Source organism: Bubalus bubalis, chromosome 12, assembly GCF_019923935.1.
Source record: "Bubalus bubalis isolate 160015118507 breed Murrah chromosome 12, NDDB_SH_1, whole genome shotgun sequence".
Classification (NCBI taxonomy): domain Eukaryota; kingdom Metazoa; phylum Chordata; class Mammalia; order Artiodactyla; family Bovidae; genus Bubalus; species Bubalus bubalis.
In genome coordinates, this window is record NC_059168.1 from 10555672 (window position 1) to 10574726 (window position 19055).

Genomic DNA, 19055 nt, shown 5'->3' on the forward strand with positions numbered 1-19055 from the left:
CTACTCACCTAGAGCCCATGCTCTGCAACAAGAGAAGCCACCAATGAGAAGCCCGAGCACCGCAACGAGAGCAGTCCCTGCATGCTGCAACTAGAGAAAAAGCCTGCGCAGCAACGAAGACCCAGCACAGCCATAAATACATTTTTTAAAAAGATGAAATGTGTGTGTTTCATACATTTATATGTGTGTTAATATATACATTTTGTCCTTTTAAAAAAATTTAAAAGGACAAAAATGTTAACTGTTTTATTTCCAGACAATGGGATTATGAGAGTAGTAATTATCTAAGTTGTGCCAAAATTTAATGGCTTAAACAAAAAAAGACATTCATTAAATCCACTTCTACGGGAAAGGAATTCAGGACACAGCTTAGCCAGGTGGTTCTGCCTCAGGGTTTTCCATGAGATTTCAGTCAGGATATTGGCTGAGGCTACAGTCATCTGAAGACTTGACTGGGGATTCAAGGATTTGCTTCCTAGAAGACTCAGTCACACGGCTCCTGGCAGGACCAGTTCCTTGCTGCATGGACCTCTTCACAGACAGGTACGCTGCATCACAGGGCAGCTGGCAGCCCCAGAGCCAAAAGTGATCGAGAGAGAGCAAGACGGAAGATACGGTGTCTTTTACCACCTACCACAGAAAGTCACACACTATTAATCCTGCTATACTGTACTCATTAGAAGCAAGTCACCAAGTCCAGATCACACTCCAGGGGAGAATTAAGAATAAAAGAATTAATGCTATTTCCTTCTTGAAGGAAACAGTACCAAATCTGTGGTTATATTTTTAAATCCCCAAAGCAGGTGCCCTGTGGCATACTCAGAAAAAGATAATTTATTTACTAAATAGAAAAGTTAATCTCACAAATACACAGACACATGTACATACATAGATGGAGACAGTTAAAAAAAACAAATATCCTCAATAAGTATAAGTGTCGGGGGGAAGGGCGGGAAAAAAAAAAAAAAAAAAAAAATAAGTATAAGTGTCTGCCAAAAAAGGTAACACGATCCTAAGTTGGAAGAACAAGAAAAGGGCACGGAGAACCAGTTCTGTGGTATTCTGTACCATGTAGATGACATCCAAGAAGTCCCGTTCGGCTCTGAGTACTACTCTTACTAAAATCTAGGTGGAAAACCAACAGACAGGAGTGCATCTCCTACACAAAGTTACTTCTGCAAGAGAAAACAGTCTGGAGGAAAATGGTATTTGATTTCAAAGAGAAGACTCAAGGGGGCAAAAAAGCAAGAAATCATTGCCTTAGAAATGAATGAAGAGTTGCCATGTGGAAAAGTTAAAAGTCTTAAGAGTCAGAACTTGAACCAATGAATCAGAGTCACAGGTATGCAAAGTGGCTCATACAAGAACTTTCTAACAATAGGCTGTTAAAAGCAAGAATGAGGTACTCGTGACTGCTCCTGGAACTACAGGAGTCTGCGGAGATGCTGCCACTCCCTCAGTTGCTTCTGAGGGTCACGTCCAGTGGGTTGTTCCCTACTCACACTGATGTGGCTGGTGAGAAACCAAGCCCATGGCCTCTCCCACAGCAACATACTGAAGGGAGGGCTTCAGCCACAAGGCGTCTGTGCAATGTACAGTGTTCGGGACAGGACAGTGCCTGGCACATAGTATGCACTTTATAAACGTTAGCTATGATTTCTTCATTGACTTAAAATGTGACAAGATCTTCTCTAAGCTTCCTTTCAACTTCTAAGACTTCAAAACTAAGCTAAAATCACTGTAATTAACTACTATTTCTGATGGTCAATTTCAATAAAATACTTAAGGTAGGAATGACAAAATTAATCTTCAATGCCAGGATGGCTGGCCATGCTTTGGGAAACTGGAAAGAACAGAGGCAATCACTTAAACAGAAATGTAAAAACAACAAAAATCAAAACTAAACACATTCAAACAAGTCATCCCTCCCTGATGTACATGGTCTGCTTTCTGAAATGAAGGTATTTTAAAAAGGAGACACAAAATGGACTACTTTACCTACTCGGAGCAAATGAGATTACTACAACTAGTTTATGAACCCAAGCCTGCCAACTACCCACCACAACTGAAAACTTACTTTTTGGGAGCCAGCAGCCAGGACGTTCTGCCATGTTGCTACAGGTTCTGTAGCTACGTGCCACTCTGGGTAAGTTTTCGTGAGTAACTTCACAAAGGTGGATTTTCCCACAGCTGCAATGCAAACAGCATGTATTGGGACACTTCCCAAATCAGGTTACAGGAGAAGGCTGCTACTCAACTCTTCCACAAACACCCAACTCAGCAGCCACATCACTGTCAGACAGATGACAGGTCATGCCATGCTAACCAGAGTCACCATGATGAATGCAGGTAACAGGGAGGAAAAATACCCCTAAGATTGGATTTGTAATTTTATTGCCCCAACCTCCCAGAGGAAGAGAGTATTTAATAACAGTTAAAAATGGAATACTCTCAAAAGTAGACGAAATCAACTACATATGTTATAAACCTTGAATCACAGTCAGTTATTCTGTGCCAGTATAAAATTGCAAGTTTTTCTGTAGAAAATGAAGACAATGACCCTCATTCATTCAACAAATCTAACCAATACTCGGGGAGTGCTATTACGTGCTCAGAACCGTCTGGCACTGGTGGTACCACGGTAAACAAAACACAGATTTTTTGTACAGATTCTGCCCTCATAGAGCTTGTGTGAGAGACAGACACCAAGCAAACACATGAGTAACTAACAACAAACTGTGTTAGTGCTAGGAAAGGAAAATGCATGTTGACTCTAATGTAGCTCGAAAGATCAAGGAAGGTTCCTCTGAAAAATGTGACCTGAGGTGAGACCTGAAAGACGAGGACTGGTCAGGTCAAGGGTGGGGTAAGCGGAGAGAGAGCAGCCAGGCCAAGGGTGGGGGGAAAGGTCAGGAAAAGAGAAAAACAGTGCACAAGAAGACGGAAGAGCAATCTGGCCGTGAAGAAAGCACTGCGGTGACAGTGTGGTCAAAGAGGGAGAAGGGCGGCTCAAAAGGAGCGTGGAGAGGGCAGCGGGCAGGGCGGGGCCAGGCCACACGGGGCCTTGCACCATGCGAAGAAGGGCAACGGGAAATCACTGAGGAAGAGTTTTAAGCAGGAAAATAACAAGTTACCATCTCATTTTTAAAAGACACTCCACCAGCTAGGTAAGACTGGACTGATGTAGACATAGACAGACCAGTTGGAACATAACAGGAGCTTCAACCAAGGCAACAGCAGAGGAGGTGGAAAGTAGTGACTGCTATGAGAAATATTCTGGAGATGAAATTAACCCAGTACCACAACATTTAAGTTCCCTTTTCCCATTTACACCAACATCTAGCCCACACCTTCCTAAATTCCAGACTATCTAAGAGCCCTCCAGACATTTCCACTTGAATGTCCCACAAGCACCTCAAAGTACTGACATGTGCTAAATGAACTCACCATCTTCCCCACCAAACTGAGCTTCCTCCCATATCCCAATCTCAGGGCACAACAGCACTATCCACTCAGTCACAACCTCCTCCTCTGCCAAACCTCAAGTGGCCGCCAAGCACTGTTGAACACGCCTTCTAAAATTTCCCCATCTGTCCTTCTATTCCCATTTCCCGCTCAAGACCAGGCTCTCATTTCTTGCCTCTCAAACTCTGGCCTTGCCCTCTTCAATCCATTATTCATACTGCAGCAGCCACACCACACAAAATAATCCTGCTTAAAATCCTCTGACAGGTCCCTACTCCCTTCATGACAAAATTCAAACGCTTTAGCACAGCGTATGACGGTGGTAGTGACGATGAAAGTCTCTCACTCATGCCCGACTCTCTATGACCCCATGGACTGCAGCCCACCAAGCTTCTCTATCCATGGAATTCTCCAGGCAATAGGTTGGAGTGGGTTGCCACTTTCTTTTCCAAGGGATCTTCCTGATCCAGGGATCGAACCCAGGTCTCCTGTATCGCAGGCAGATTCTTTACTGTCTGAGCCACCAGGGAAGCCCAGCATGGCCTGTAAGACATATAAAAACCTGGCCCCTGCATAGATGGCTCTGCCTCAGCTTCTCTTCAGACACCCTGAGCTCCCGCTGGACCAAACGCCTTGCAACTTTAGTCAGGCCATGTGGTCTGCTGCAAATGTGCCTTCGCATATGCTTTCCCACTTCCTGGGGAGCCTCCTCTCCTCCTCTGACCAGCTACTACTCAGTCTTCAAGATTCTGCTTAGATACACATCCTGTGTGCAGCCTTTCAGGACCTCACACCTATAAGCTGGATTGGCCCGGCAATGCTTGTGCTTGGCCTGGCAATGTGGATAAGACTCCATCACTGCCACTGTAATTCTGTTTCTCTAAGTAGAAGACGCGGTTCCTCCAAGGCAGGAACCAAAGCCCAGGCTAATGACCCAGCCGAGTGAATCAAACATACATTATTAACTTCAGTTCCCTACGAAACCCACATCTGTTAAAAACCAAAACATCCAAAACAATTGAGCACTTGGAGCTCAATCTCCCCTATCAGAGATGATCTTTCTCAAGTGAATTCCACCCTTAGGAGGAACCCAAACAGAACCAAGAGAAGGAAAGGGGAGGCATCCTTCCATCGATTCTATCAGCCATTCATGGTTGATGACTGGGAGTAAAGAGATGTCTCAGCAAGAGAGCCCACACATCCAATATGTGACATTTATTACACACTGCTCCAACTCCTCTCTGAACACAGGGGGTGAAAAACACACACAGAAATCTGTGCATTTTGTACAGTCATGCTCATCTCTCAATCCCACGTCCACGGAGCTCCTGTGCGCCTCTGCCCCTCCCACACTTCCATGAATAAATGCCTTCCCCTGCTCTGTTCAGCCTGTGTCTAAATCCCTTCCCCACCATGCCCATGGCCCACCTCTTCCACAAAGTTCAGGACATCTCTAGCTCACACCAAATTCCTACCATGTTGGGCAGTTGACTCAAACAAATATTTATTAACTGCCTCTTATACATTTAGCATTTAATTGGTTTGATTTTTCCTGGGTCTCAATTTTGGTTTCCTAACAGGATCTGAATCTCTGAGGTTGGATCCCCAGGAATCCACATTTTTAAAGTATGCCCTAAGTGACTGTGATGTAGACTTACATTTCAGATTGTATCCAGAACAATCTGATCACAATCAACAGAGGCGGTTTTTAAAAAATATAGGTTCCAAAACCACATCCCAGACTACCAAAGACCACCTTCTGGGCTTGTCATGGAGTGCCCAACAGGGTTGCAGGAACTACAGACTGGTTGAATTTTCTATTATCAGACATCTGCCTGCCCTGAATCGTCCCTAGTTCAAAATATTTGGCAGAGATGGTCAATATTTAGATTGCAGGTTTTTGATTAAGGCTAAAACATGGTTCCTGGCTATGGGCTGAAAAACTATTTTAATTCACATGAAAAGATGAAGGTAACTGATTTTTTACATGGGTGGGGTAAAATGGTTGTTAGAATTAAATTTTTTAAAAGTTAAAAACAACTACCCAAGGAACAATTGCAGATGGAAAGGAAGGGCCCTGAGGGGTAGGGCGTGCCAACTTCACATCTGAGATCAGACACTATTAGTTCATCCAAGGGCAGTCAGTACTCTGAGAAACCGACTGGTGCTATTTAAACACACAAAACCCGGAATGCCAATAAACAAGATGTAATGGGAAATATACAGTCCCAATTACTGGAACAATCACACCAGTGCAAAACCCCCAACTTGCACACCACTCCCCATTCCAAAAATTTTGGAAAGCCACTTTAAAAATGAGAAGCTAGACTTTCAGCAAAGAATAACAGTGAATGCTGATGGAAGGTCCTAGGAACTTTGCCATCCATGTCACTGTAGGGCTCGGAGAGCCTGGGTAACTTACCATAGAATGACCACAGAACTGCACTCCAATGGAGCTCAGCTGTGCCAAGCACCACCCACCAATACGGAATAATTATTTTAAAAAATAATTCAAAATTATGTATTTATAATACATAACTTTTGGGGGGGTTATGATACTTGACCATAATAGTTTGTTTTTTTTTTCCTTTTAAGTTTTATTTTTTTAAGACTTAGGTTTTAAAATATTCCCAGGGGTTTCCTAAGAATGGTGCTGTCTGGTTCTCCACTGCTACACTGGTTTCCTCCTAGTGACCAAAACATCTGTGTCCAGACGTTCTCTTCTTCAGAGTAACACTGGGCCAACTGAAAAATGCCTCCCCCTTGTCCGGTCTCTATACTGAGCACCAGCGTCTTCTGATATCATTATCTCAGACTTAAAACAATTAACTGTTCTTTTTCAGTATACTTCTAATATCATGAAATTTGGGAGGTTTCAGACCTCATAAGCAGCATTAAACGTGCCCTTAGGGCCTTGGCTATCACTGTACTTTATTACGTGTGCCATGGCTTGAGAAAGGGTGGGAGGTACTTTGTTATTAGAGCACATTACATCAACAAGTTGACTTTTATTAGCACCAGTATTGTCATTCCACAGGATGGATCAAACAGTTCTGTTGTTAACATTCATCTTTTCCTAAATCATGTTTTTTTTTCCTCCCACAAGTTTTTCTATAAACTAGCAATACAATGCCTGTTACAGCTGCTGCTGCTGCTGCTAAGTCGCTTCAGTCGTGTCCGCCTCTGTGGACCCCACAGATGGCAGCCCACCAGGCTCCCCCGCCCCTGGGACTCTCCAGGCAAGAACACTGGACTGGGTTGCCATTTCCTTCTCCAGTGCATGCAAGTGAAAGGTGAAAGTGAAGTCGCTCAGTCGTGTCTGACTCCTAGCGACCCCATGGACTGCAGCCTACCAGGCTCCTCTGTCCATGGGATTTACATTATACTAAAACCTAGTAGTTAAGATAGTATCTTGATGTAACACTTACAGCCGTAGTTCATGGGAGCCTCTTAAATATACCATCATCTCTAGGCATTTTCTTCTGAACAAGATGTAAAATCCTTTACCAAGAAGCAAGCAAAAGCAGTAAATATAAAACTGCCTATCTTTAAGCAAAAAAATTCTTCCAAAGAAAATTTAAAGCCTTTATTTCAGGAACTATATCTGATGCTATATTCATTCATTCAACCAACAGATGTTTACAGAGTAGCCACTAACAGCGGGTACTATAACTAAAATGAAGTAAGCTGAGATGCTGCCCTCAAGGAACTTATATTGAGACTCTGAGCATACAAGCATTCTGGGAAAAAAAATCATCAGCTGACTTAAAAGAAACTTTATATATTTCAGCCCTGATTACTTTCTCTTCTTTTCATGAGAAGAAAAAAAAATCGTTGTTAAAAAAAGAGAAAAAAAAACAGTCCTCACAACTTCCAAAGTGTAGTTAAGCTTCTGCACTCAGCACAGACCCTCGCTGATCCAGAATGCCCTCCCCAGCTCTGCCCACCAGCTGATTCATCCTTTCAGTGTCTCCTTCTCAGTGAGGTCTCCTTGAACTCTCTCCAGCTCCACTTTATCCCTGGGCAGAGTTAATTACTGCCTGTTCTGCTTTAAAAGGCATCACAGTGTAATTATTTGTTGACTCATCAGTCTCTCCAGCTAGACTGGGAACTCACGTTTTGAAGACAGGGACCAACCTTATTTCCTTTGCATCCTGAGTATCTGGCCAGGTGCTAAGAATGAGATGGATGGATAGAAGGATGTCAATCACAGAAACAGAGAATCCAATTTATTCCTAACATTGTATCCAATATACAAAGATTCCTTTTTTCCCTAGGAATCTTGCCCAAATGTTTACATTTAATGAAAATAAAAGATGACACTAGCAATGTTAAATCACTAATTTTGAATGCTGGAGGATATGTTATTAGGAACGCTCTCCACTGCTTTACATACAAGCCTCTAAATGGCAAAAGAGAGGTTTCTTCTTCTCTGCTGGGTCTTTGAAAACCAAGATGGGAAAAAAAAAAAAAAATGAGACTAGTCTGAGATGACTCACTAACAAAAGTTCCTACAGCAATCCTTTATTCAATTTAGGTTTGTAAACACAAAATAACTGACTTTGGAAGGTAATAATACACTTTAGTGATGGATACACTTATATAAAAAAGATAGGGTAGGTATTTTAATTTTTAGATTTTAAGGGATTCTAGATCCCAAGCTTTGACTTTTAATCATAACATATGGCTCACAACTCATGCTAGATACAATTACTTGCTGCTTCACTGATCCATTTCCTTATGTGCTACTGTGTGTACCTGCAGGGTCAGATTAACAACATTTAGAGCAGCAAAACAAGAAAGGTCCCTCTAAACTTATCTAACTCCAGCTGGGACAAGGGTTCACCTTCCCCTGTTCAGGTTTCCTGAATGGATACTCAGATTTTTGGGGGTGGGGGGGAATGTCACCTGTGGTTAGAGAACAAGATGACTGTTTGATTGTAAAAGCAGTTTACTGTATTTCCTCTGTGGATACCAATGACTAACTTGCACATGGCTATCACAGCCCAGGAGTCAAGCATCTAGCAAACACTGAATGAGTACAATAGGCCACACACGGGTTAGATGCTGGTGATACAACGATGAACAAGACACTCTGTGGCTGATCCAGGAAAAGTACTGAGGGTGTCAACAATCTCAACAGAACTCAAGTGCTGCAGAAGTTGTGGGTACAAAATGTTATGTGAGCACACAGAGGAGGCAGTGCCCAATTCTGTCTGGGGAGAGTCATCACCGTGTGGGGGTGATGGAGAATAATATAATGGGAGATAAAACTAGAAAGAGCCAGATTAAGATCCCCAGTCCACCTCGCATTAGTCACTTCCTTTGGGCAACTGCACTCACTTCTAAGACTTCAACAACTACCCTGACAAGTCAACAACTTCCATGTCTGGGACTGCAGCTCCAATCTGTCTATGCACTTCAGGCACTTACTCTAATCTACCTCAGAACATCTATCTCGTCTCAGGAACCTCCTCCAAATATCACTCTTACATCCCAAGATTGCTTCTTCCTTCATTCCCATCCTCAGTTTTCAGTCAGTGTCTAAATTAAGGCTCCTTATCTCTCACCTCCAAGTGGTCACCAGGTCCTGTCAATTCCACTTCCAAAATCTTTCTCAAACCATCATGATGTCTGATGATGTCCACCATTCTCTCTGTTAAGGCCTGCATCTTCCCTCCCTCCAACTACAATGGCCACAAAACCTAGTCTGTCTACACCAACATTCATTCAACAAACTGCATGCAAGGCATGATGGGTACTACAGCAAATAAGACACACAAAATGCCCACTTTATGAAGCTTTATTTTCATTCATTCATTCTAGTCCATTTCCTTTTAAACATCAATCTGGCCATGGCACATACTAGCTTTAAGTCTTCAGTAGCCTCCCATAGCCTACCTGAGAAGCTCCTCGCTGTTCAGCACCTGGCAAATCCTACCCTTCCAAATTCTTGTTCTGCTATCCTCTCACAGGCCCTTCAAACTCCAGGCACAAGCCTGATATTAAAACTGCATGTCTCCTGAGGCTCTGTGTTGGCAAATATTACTTCCTGTGCCTGGAACACTCTTTCCTCTGGGGGAGGAATTCCTACCCCAGAGATTCCAAGTCTCCATGTCCGAACATAGCACTCATCACTTGGTATAGAAACTATGCTTAGAAGTCCGCTCCTCCCACTTAGCTCTGAGTTCCTTACAGGAGAAGGCCTGGACCACATCTGAGTCTACCTCCACAGCAGGCACACACTGAGCTTTGGCTGCAGGAGAAAGCAAGGAGGCGGCCCAGAAATCTGGAAAGGATAAGAAGAGAAGCAAAAGGCAGGAAAACTGGGACAGGCACTTCAAATTTCACTTGATCATCTGTTCAAACCACTTATTTTGTGAAGTACTCTGTTCCTCTCTGGGCTCTGAGGACAAAGTTTCCTTTAGTGGCATGTTTCCCAAAGTATAGGACAGAAAATCTTTTTAAAAAAAAAAACACCATGAGGCAGGTAGCCCCTCTCATTCCCTTCAATGTTTCTGATTTAGCTGGAGAAAAACACACATCTGTGGTGACTGATCTCACTTAAATTTCAAGACCGCTGAGTCCAAATGGGTCCTTAATGCCGCCCAGCAGTTCTACATTTCTCCTGCTCACTAACCAGACTATTTCATGTCTTTCCTCTCTCCTCACACTCAGCTGATCTTTCTTCCTTCTACTGAGAAACTGACACAACCAGAAGATGTTCCCCAGGTTCCCAATGCACCTACTCAGGTCAGTAATCGTTTATGTTGCCATTCTCCCTGTTTATTAGGGATAAACTGCTCCTAGCTAAAGCCAATCTCTCTTTCTTAACTTGGGCAAGAGATTCCATTCCTTCCTGCTTACTAAAATCACTCTGGCAAGTTTATCCTCTCTCCTGTTTCACCAATTTTCTCCCTTTCTACCAGCTTATAAATATGATCTAATTCCTCTTACTAAAAAAAAAGAAAAAAAAAAATACAAAATCTAACTCTCTCAAACCCTTGTCCCATTTCAGCTATTACTCCACATCTCCCCTTTCAAGGAAAACTCCAAACAGTGGTCTTAACCCACTGTTTCCAATTCCTCACCTCCCATTCTCCTTGAACCTCTACAATCAGACTTTCATGCCCCCACTCCTATAAATTGTTCAAGTTCACCAAAGAGTTCCATTATTCAAACAGCATTATACAGTCGATCATTTCTTTCCCAAACACCTTCTTCACTTAGTTTCCAGTATATCATGTTTCTGGCTTTCCTCTCATCTCAGTGGTCATTCCTCCTTTGTCTCTTTTGCTGGTTTCTTCTTATCATCTCAATCTCTCTTAACATTTGCACGCCCAGGACATGGTCCTCTCTATCAACATACATAGGCTCCTGGCTTTAAATACCATCTACATGTATAACTACAATCCAGGGAGACTCAACTCTAGACTCATATATCCAACTGACTATTCAGCCCTACTTAGATATCTAATAAGCATATAAAAATCTAACATGCCTAAAACCAAAAACTTGAAATCACCCTTCTGTCCCCAGGCTGTTATTCCCACTTTTCTCTAAGAGAATTGGAACTCCATCTTTCAAGTTGCTCAGGCCAGAATGATTCGAGTCATCACTGACCCCTTTTATGTTATACTCCACAATTTCCTGTTACCAATTTCTGTGTGCCCCACCCTAAATGAAATTAGAATCGAATCACTTCTCACCACCTCCACTGTTAACATCCTGGTCCTACACACCATAACTCATCACTGCAGCAACTTCCTGACACCTTCTATTTTCAACATATCAGCCAGAGTGATCTTTTTATAATCTTAGTCAGATCAAGTCACTTGACTGCTCAAATCTTCCAACAGTTTCTCATCTCAGTCAGAGTAAAATTCCATAATGGACTACAAGGCCTATACAATCTAGCCACCCTTACCTTCTGACCTCATCTCCCTCACCTGCTCCCTTGCCTCACTCCACTCCAGCCACAGCAGCTTTCCTCTTGTTCCCTGAACACACTTCCCACCTCAGGGCCTCTGCACTTGATCTTTCCTCTGCCTGGAAGATTCTTCTCCACATTATCCACATGGTTCACTCCCTCACCTTCTTCAGGCTTTTGCTCAAATTATCACCTTCTCAGTGAGGCCTGCCTTGACAACTCAACTTAAAATTGCAACTTCCTTCAATTTCTCAATCCTGTATTTCCTCCATCACACTTTTTAATATCTAACATACTATTTATTTATGTTGTTTACTGTGTATCTCTCTCTACTAGAGTCCTGTGAGAGCAGAGATTTTATTTGTTCTCTTCACTACTGTATCCTCAGGGCCAAGAGCAGTGCTGAAATATGGAAGTTGCTCAAAGGGCTATTTGTTGAATGAACAAATTGAGAAATTGCCAGTTTGCTGCTAAAAGTCTTCAATACTTAAAACTTCCTAATCCTTTTTTAGGGCTCAGCACCCTACAGGTAAAAGCCTCAAGTCAGACTTTAGCAACATTAGTAACTAACAGTAACTAATTGAATATTTTGCTTTATTTTGAAGTATTTTTATTTAAGGTACTGGACTTCTATTCACTCTTACAACCGTTATTTTTAATTTAACACATGTTTTTAAGTTTAAAAAGTGAGCTGTTCTAAGAAAAATGTTAAGAAACTATAGTGGGACCAGCACAGACATAGCAAAAATAGTGAAAGTGATATCTGAATGACTGGAGTTTATGAACTTATGGTAGGGTTGCCAGATAAAATAAGGACACTCAGTTAAATTTGAATTTTAGATGGGGGGGGGGGTATGTTCCAAATACCGCATGGGACACACACTAAAATATTATTCCTTATTTGAAATGCTATTTTAAATGGACATGCTTTTTTCCTCCCCTCAATCTAGCAACCTCATCTTAGGAGAACAAAGAAATTGCACTCTTCTCTTTGTCGCTTCCATTTTGATCTACCAAAACAAGCTAGCTCTTGTCCCATTAGCAGATTGCGTGGTTTTTATGCCTCAATAAACGTATCCCTGTGGGAGAGTACGAAGGCCTGACGTCTGAAAAATCTAAGAGGCAAAGGCACACAGCACACCTTGAGTGGGGAAAGGTCTGGCAGCTCAGAACAAGGAGCCTGGCCGCAACAGATCGAAAAGGAAGGGCTTCTGGGCCCAACTCCCTTTCCTAGCCTCTCAGGGACCTGCTCTGCGGAGGCCGAAGCCTGGCAGCTACTTTCTGGCCCTTACCAATGTTGCCTTCGACGGAGAGCCTTCGGGGACCACGCCCCGCGTGTAGACCCCTGGAAGGGGGCACACCCTCGAGTAAGCGCTGAGCCATGAACTTCGAGGGTGCGCGCAGCAACCTTAGATAGAGCCGGCCAGCGGTCATCCTACCCACGATTCACGCAGCGATCACTTCCGTCGAGAGCACTTCCGCCCCCGATACTGCTGTTGAGACACTCCGGCGCACCTTTGACGTCACGCGGAAAGTAGGTGGTGTTGAGCTGGCTCGAAGGGAGGGGCCGAGGCGGGGGGCCGGGGTGGGGGGGGGGGGGGGGAAATCTCTCTGTTCTCGCGATATTTGTAGGAAAGCGTTGCAAGAAAGACTTCTAGTGTTGGGTACTGGAGAGTTTAATGAAAGTTGGAGTTGCTGCTGCTTTATTCGCTCGTCTGTTTGTGTTCACTGGAAAAGCAACATTTAAAAACTGCCATAACTCAACAGTTCATCACCTTTGCATATTTGTCTCACTTTAGAATAAATTTCGTAATTGCATATTTGTCTCACTTTAGAATAAATATCGTAACTAAAGACAAATAAAAATAATTGTAATTTTAAACGAGTTTTTCCCCCAAGCGTTTATTTTTTGGCTTTTGTTCTAACGTGGGAAGAAATTGGACAGTTTTAAGTAGGAAAATGATGCAGTCTGATGATTTACACAACTTAACTTCATATTCCGTATAACTTCCACCGCAATGCTGGCATCTTATTGAATAAATTAGCAAGTTAGTGTGTTAGTTACACGCCACCTCTTGTTTCGCTTCTTGAATAAATATTAAGTTCAATCAGTTGATTTGAGTAGTAAGCAAAAATTCCATAAGGGTGAAGAGGGTGGAGGGCTTCCCAAGTGGTGCAGTGGTAAAGAATCAACCTGCCATTGCAGGAGACTAACAGAAAGCTGGTTTCGATCCCTGGGTGGGGAAGATACCCTGGAGTAGAAAATGGCAACCCACTCCAGTATTCTTGCCTGGAAAATTCCATGGACTTGGGGACCCTGTGGGCTACAGTCCATGGGGTCAAAACCAGCAGAGACATGACTGAATCCCTGGGACAGGCTGCAAAGTGAGAGTCCTCGGCTTCTTGCAGGAAGAATTTAAGAGCTAGCCAGAGTAAAGTGAAAACAGGTGTATTTAGGTAGATATACGCTCCACAGTGTATGGGCTGTCTCAGAAGGCAAGAGCACTAGAGGTGTGGAGGTGGTTAGTTTTTATGGGCTGGGGAGTGGGTGGAATATTCTAACATCTTGGAGAAGGGGCAAGGATTTCCAGAAATTGGAGCACCACCCACTTTTTGCCCATTTATGGTCAGCCTCAAAACTGTCATGGTGCCTGTGGGTGTCATTTAGATGCTAATGTATTACAATGAGCATATAATGAGGTTCATCTACTGGAAGTCAAATCTTCTGCCATCTTGGGCCTAGGAGGTTCTAACCTGTTTTTGTGATCTCCTGTTCTTCTTATTAACTGTGCCATTCTTTTAATGATTGTGCCCTGCTGCCTTCCTGCCAGTCTCAGGACAACTATTTGCAAAGCAGGCACAAGATCCTTTTCCTATATTGATGTTTATATGGGATGGCTGAAGTGACATTCGTATATTTAGATATAGGTTCAATCCGTGGAGAAGAAGATGGCAACCCACTCCAGTATTTTTTTCTGGGAAATCCCATGAACAGGGAAGCCTGGTGGACTATAGTCCATGGAGTTGCAAAGAGTTGGACAAAATTGAGCACACACACATACACACACACATTAAAAAATAGATTCTAAATTTATTTAGGATAACCTGGGTAGAGTGCTAAAGGATATTGGAGCAGCTACAATCTGTCCCATTCCCCCACTTTCTCTGCCACAGTCACTTCTCCGTAGAAAAATTACTTCTGTTTCTTTATCTATGTAAACTCCGACTTGGGAAAATATTCATCCAAAAAAGTTTGAGAAGCTCTCACCATCCTATGGCCTTGTTTGTCTCTTTGCCCTCAGGGTGACTGTGAAGGTTAACTACAAAAGTTGCTGGCAGGTTTAGGTACAGATAGGCAATTAACCTGTTCCTAAAAGTTAGAGCTCCTAAAAATAATTTAACTAATTTATTTACTTATGTTTTAAAATAAGGTGTCTGGCTGCACCTTGTACATGTAAGATCTTAGTTCCCCAACCAGGGATTGAACCCACTTCGCCCCATACCTCGACAGTGGAAGTGCAGAGTTTTAACTACTGGATCACCAGAGAATTCCCTCAAGAGTCATTTAAAACAACTTTTTAGTGAGGCAGAATATGTAGTGAAGAAAAGAGCATGTGTTATAAGTATACAGTTTTATGAAATGTTCACAAACTAAGCACACCCTGTTACCCAGGATCGGAGCAAGAAATAAAGCACTACCAGCACCCCCAGAATTCATTTCCCCTGCCAGTTACTACCCCCAAAGTTAACCAATAGGCTGACTTTTAACAGCAGAATTAGTTTTGCCCATTCTTTATGTAAATGAAATCATGTAGTAAGTCATTCTTTCATTCAACATAATGTCTGTGAGATTTATGTATGTTATATACATAGCTGTAGTTCGTTTATTCTTGTTGTTGTGTGGTGCTCCATTATGTTATTATACCACCTTGAATTTAATTTATCCATTCTACTCTTGATGGGCATTTGAAAGTTTCTAGATTAAAGCTATAATAGATAGCATTGCTATGAATATTCTTGACTATGTCTTTGGTAAAGCTAAGAACTCATTTGTCTTGGGCATATGCCTACAATTAGAACTGCTGCATGAGAGGTTATATGTGTGATGAGCTTTAGTAGATATTCCAAAAGAGTATACAGTTCCACGCTATTTGATCATACCAATCAAGAGTGCTACCATCAGTGAGTCAGCGCTCTTATAGCTCCACATTCTTGCCAACAATTGGTATTGTCAGCTTTTTTCATTTTATTCATTCTGCTGTATAATGGTGTCTTGCAGTTTTAATCTGCCTTTTCCTGATGATTAATGAGATGGAACTTTTTTTGTGTATGTTTATCAGCCATTTCAGTAGCCTCTGTTGTGAAGGACCTGTTCAAGTCCTGTGCCCATTTTCTATTGGCTATCTCTCTTTTACTTATTGTTCTTTGTATATTCTGGATATGAATCCATTATGAATATTTCCTCTCACTCTGTTCCTTGCTTCCAAAAGCTTTTAAATTGGGGGGATGTATACTGTAAAGTAAGAAGCTAAAATGTCTTTTGCCTGTTAGTCATCCCTCAATTATTGATGATCCTTCTATTCCTCTGTATTTCTTCATGCTTGTTTATTATGTTATACCATGTAGAAAAATTCAACACTTTTCTTGATCTTAATTCCAAATTTCCAAAAGAGAAACTCTGATTGGCCCAGCTATGGTCAAAAGGTTAGGGCTCAAGAAACAAATGGGTGTGTTGGAGGCCCACCCCAGGGTGCATGAGGAAGAAGGGTGATTAAAGGGATTGTCAGGAGCAAGGGAGAAAAAACGGTGGTGATCAGTTCTTCCTGGAAGTGGTAAACAGGTTTTGGCCAGAAAGCAGTTGGTGCGCAGAATTATGTCCCATTTGCTTGGAAGAATGAAGTCACTTCCTGCTCCTGGGGGTTGTCAGACATCTGCTGAAGTTTATGAGTAAAAGCTGATGTTGCCCCAGGAGGACTGCAGTCATTCAGCATCCATTCCTTTATCCAGTATTGGCTCAGCATCTACCATGTACTAGATACTCTGTTTAGTCCTTAGAGCTCTGAAGGAATTACCACTTTCAAATATTTGTAAATGCTGCTGTGACAAGGAAACTGATCTGTACCAATGTGCCATGCAGCCTCTAAAAATAGGGAGATAAACATACAAAATGTGACCCTGACCTTCTTCTACGGCTTGATGTCTGGTCAGTTATATTCTTATCTACATCAAAGATATTCTAATGTACTGGATTATGCTAACTCAGTCTGGTTAAACTGGGAAGTATGCTTCCAAAACCCCCTTGCGCTTACTCCTTGGAAGGAAAGTTATGACCAACCTAGATAGCATATTCAAAAGCAGAGACATTACTTTGCCAACAAAGGTTCGTCTAGTCAAGGCTATGGTTTTTCCTGTGGTCATGTATGGATGTGAGAGTTGGACTGTGAAGAAGGCTGAGTGCCGAAGAATTGATGCTTTTGAACTGTGGTGTTGGAGAAGACTCTTGAGAGTCCCTTGGACTGCAAGGAGATCCAACCAGTCCAGTCTGAAGGAGATCAGCCCTGGGATTTCTTTGGAAGGAATGATACTAAAGCTGAAACTCCAGTACTTTGGCCACTTCATGTGAAGAGTTGACTCATTGGAAAAGACTCTGATGCTGGGAGGGATTGGGGGCAGGAGAAGGGGACGACAGAGGATGAGATGGCTGGATGGCATCACTGAGTCGATGGACGTGAGTCTCAGTGAACTCCAGGGGTTGGTGATGGACAGGGAGGCCTGGCGTGCTGCGATTCATGGGGTCGCAAAGAGTCGGATACGACTGAGCGACTGATCTGATCTGAACAGGGCTTTGAGTTTGAGTTGATCAAAAGAGGACCAGGTTTGAGATTTAGAAAGCAGGATGGGAGCCTCAGCAACTCTGAGGAGACCTTTGTCATTGGTGTGCCCAGAGATAGATGCCAGCTAGTCCTTGAGGCCTAGCGACTCCTCCCTGATTGCCCCACATTTCCCTCCAGACCTCCACTTCCCCAGCTTGTCCCATGGTGGTGCAGTCTCATTCCTATAATAACTCCCTTATCCCCATAATGGGCATGGTGGCTCTGCCCGCCTGAATGAACACTGATAGACCCAGTCATAAAAGGAGGCATATAGGAAACGGTTAAGTGTGTGGGCTCTTGTATTCAGACAGCTGGGGGTGAGGGTTAAGAAAGATAATCCACGTGCAGCGTTTAATGCAATGCCTGCAACACGGTTACCAACCAATAGGGATTACATAATAAGTAATGGCCGCCTTCAGCTTGGCCCTCAGGTCCTAGGATGTTATTTCTTTTTAGTTGACTTCCTGTTGGATTTACACACTCCTCAAACCACTGTAACCGATCCATGCTCTCTCTTCTACCAGCACATAACTCGACTTACCCTGCAGAAGTCTAGGACAGCACTTATTGAAGTGGGGTAAGATCAGGTCAGGGAAAAGGAGGAAGGACTGGTCAACCTTCCCTTCTTGCCGCATGTGGAGACTCCTCTGTGCCCCTCCACAGTGGGAAGGGTCTGTGTGCCTGGGCATCATAACCCATCTTCCCTGTGTTTTCTGTCCCAATAGCCCGTGCCTGTGGCTCTTCTTTGCAAGACAGCTCTTAACCTACTGGAGGAAAGTCTGGGACTTTCTGTCTGCTAGGAAGTGCCATCACCAATCACTGATATATGGCCGTGGCTCCTTGCCTGCAGTAAGGTTTATACTCCAGGGCTCCCTGGAGACCGGGCTGAAGTCACCCTCTTCTGTCCTGCCTCTCTCCTCACTCGCTGGTTTCCAGCGAGAGCACTTCTCTAATAAATCACTTGCACGTGAGTCCTCCTTCCAGGGTCTGCTTCTGGGAAACCCTTTAGAAGACAAAAATCCTCTAGGGATTTTGTTTTTGAAAATATGCCTCTCTACCACAACCCCAGAGGGCAAGTGAGGGGATGGTGGAGGAGGCATGTCTGACCTTGAGTTCTGTAATGCTTTAACTGGACTCCACTGTTTCCATATAGGTGTGTCTGCAAAGACCAGGTGGGCTCTGTTCAGGAGCATCAAGGATGGACCTGGCCAGGTGGCAAGAGCAAAAGGCACGTTGGCAGAAGTAAGGACTTAGTTCTACCAATAACTAGCTGGGCAATCTAGTTAACTAGTAAACTAGCTATGAAATGAGAATGATACTAGCACCTGTTTCATAGGGTTGTAGTAAGGATGAAATGAGAAAATCCACGTAACGCTCTTAACCCAGTGCCTGGCATAGTGTAAGCATTCAATCAATGGTAGCTGTTAGTATCCATTATTCTCCCATAGTATTTTGTGAAGGCTTCTGTTTCTGCTCAAATCATTGTTTTATATGTATGTGTCTGTCTCCTTCTTTAGGCCTTGTGACCTTGATGGGCAGGAATCATCTTTGTCGGGTACATAAATCCCATTCGACCTTAACCAGGAATTGTAGATGCCAAAAATTCAAATAAATAAAAAAGTCAAGTAAATACTTGTGAAATAGCAGACTTGACCAAGGGCAGGGAGTGGGTAGCAAATAATCTGAGACAGAGACAGAGAGAAAAGGGGAAGAGGGAGGGAGAAGAGGAGTGCAGGAAGAGAAAATATTCTTCCTGTGGTGCTGCTCCTTTCTTGATTAGTTTTTGG

At 43.0% G+C, this 19055-nt stretch overlaps 1 protein-coding gene and 2 long non-coding RNA genes across 5 annotated transcripts in view; 2 read left to right on the forward strand and 1 right to left on the reverse strand.

Moving 5' to 3' along the window:
- The window catches only part of DGUOK (deoxyguanosine kinase), a 34537-nt gene extending 21582 nt beyond the window's left edge, over nucleotides 1–12955 (reverse strand). Inside the window, exons 1-2 of one of the 3 annotated variants that reach the window (XM_025260809.2) lie at nucleotides 12688–12955; nucleotides 2078–2190 (exon numbers count right to left, since the gene is read on the reverse strand). In XM_025260809.2, the coding sequence (XP_025116594.2) occupies nucleotides 2078–2190; nucleotides 12688–12829 (255 nt within the window). In that variant the 5' untranslated portion in view covers nucleotides 12830–12955. The remainder of the gene's footprint in view (nucleotides 1–2077; nucleotides 2191–12687) is intronic. The other 2 variants (XM_006045952.3, XM_025260810.2) reach the window with 2 other exon arrangements.
- On the forward strand, nucleotides 10080–12540 carry LOC123328405. Its single transcript, XR_006543211.1, has 2 exons — nucleotides 10080–10218; nucleotides 12346–12540. It is a non-coding gene; the product is annotated as an uncharacterized LOC123328405 (long non-coding RNA).
- Nucleotides 12721–13277, forward strand: LOC123328407. The gene is made up of 2 exons (XR_006543212.1): nucleotides 12721–12929; nucleotides 13028–13277. It is a non-coding gene; the product is annotated as an uncharacterized LOC123328407 (long non-coding RNA).
- Nucleotides 13278–19055: the final 5778 nt, after the last annotated feature.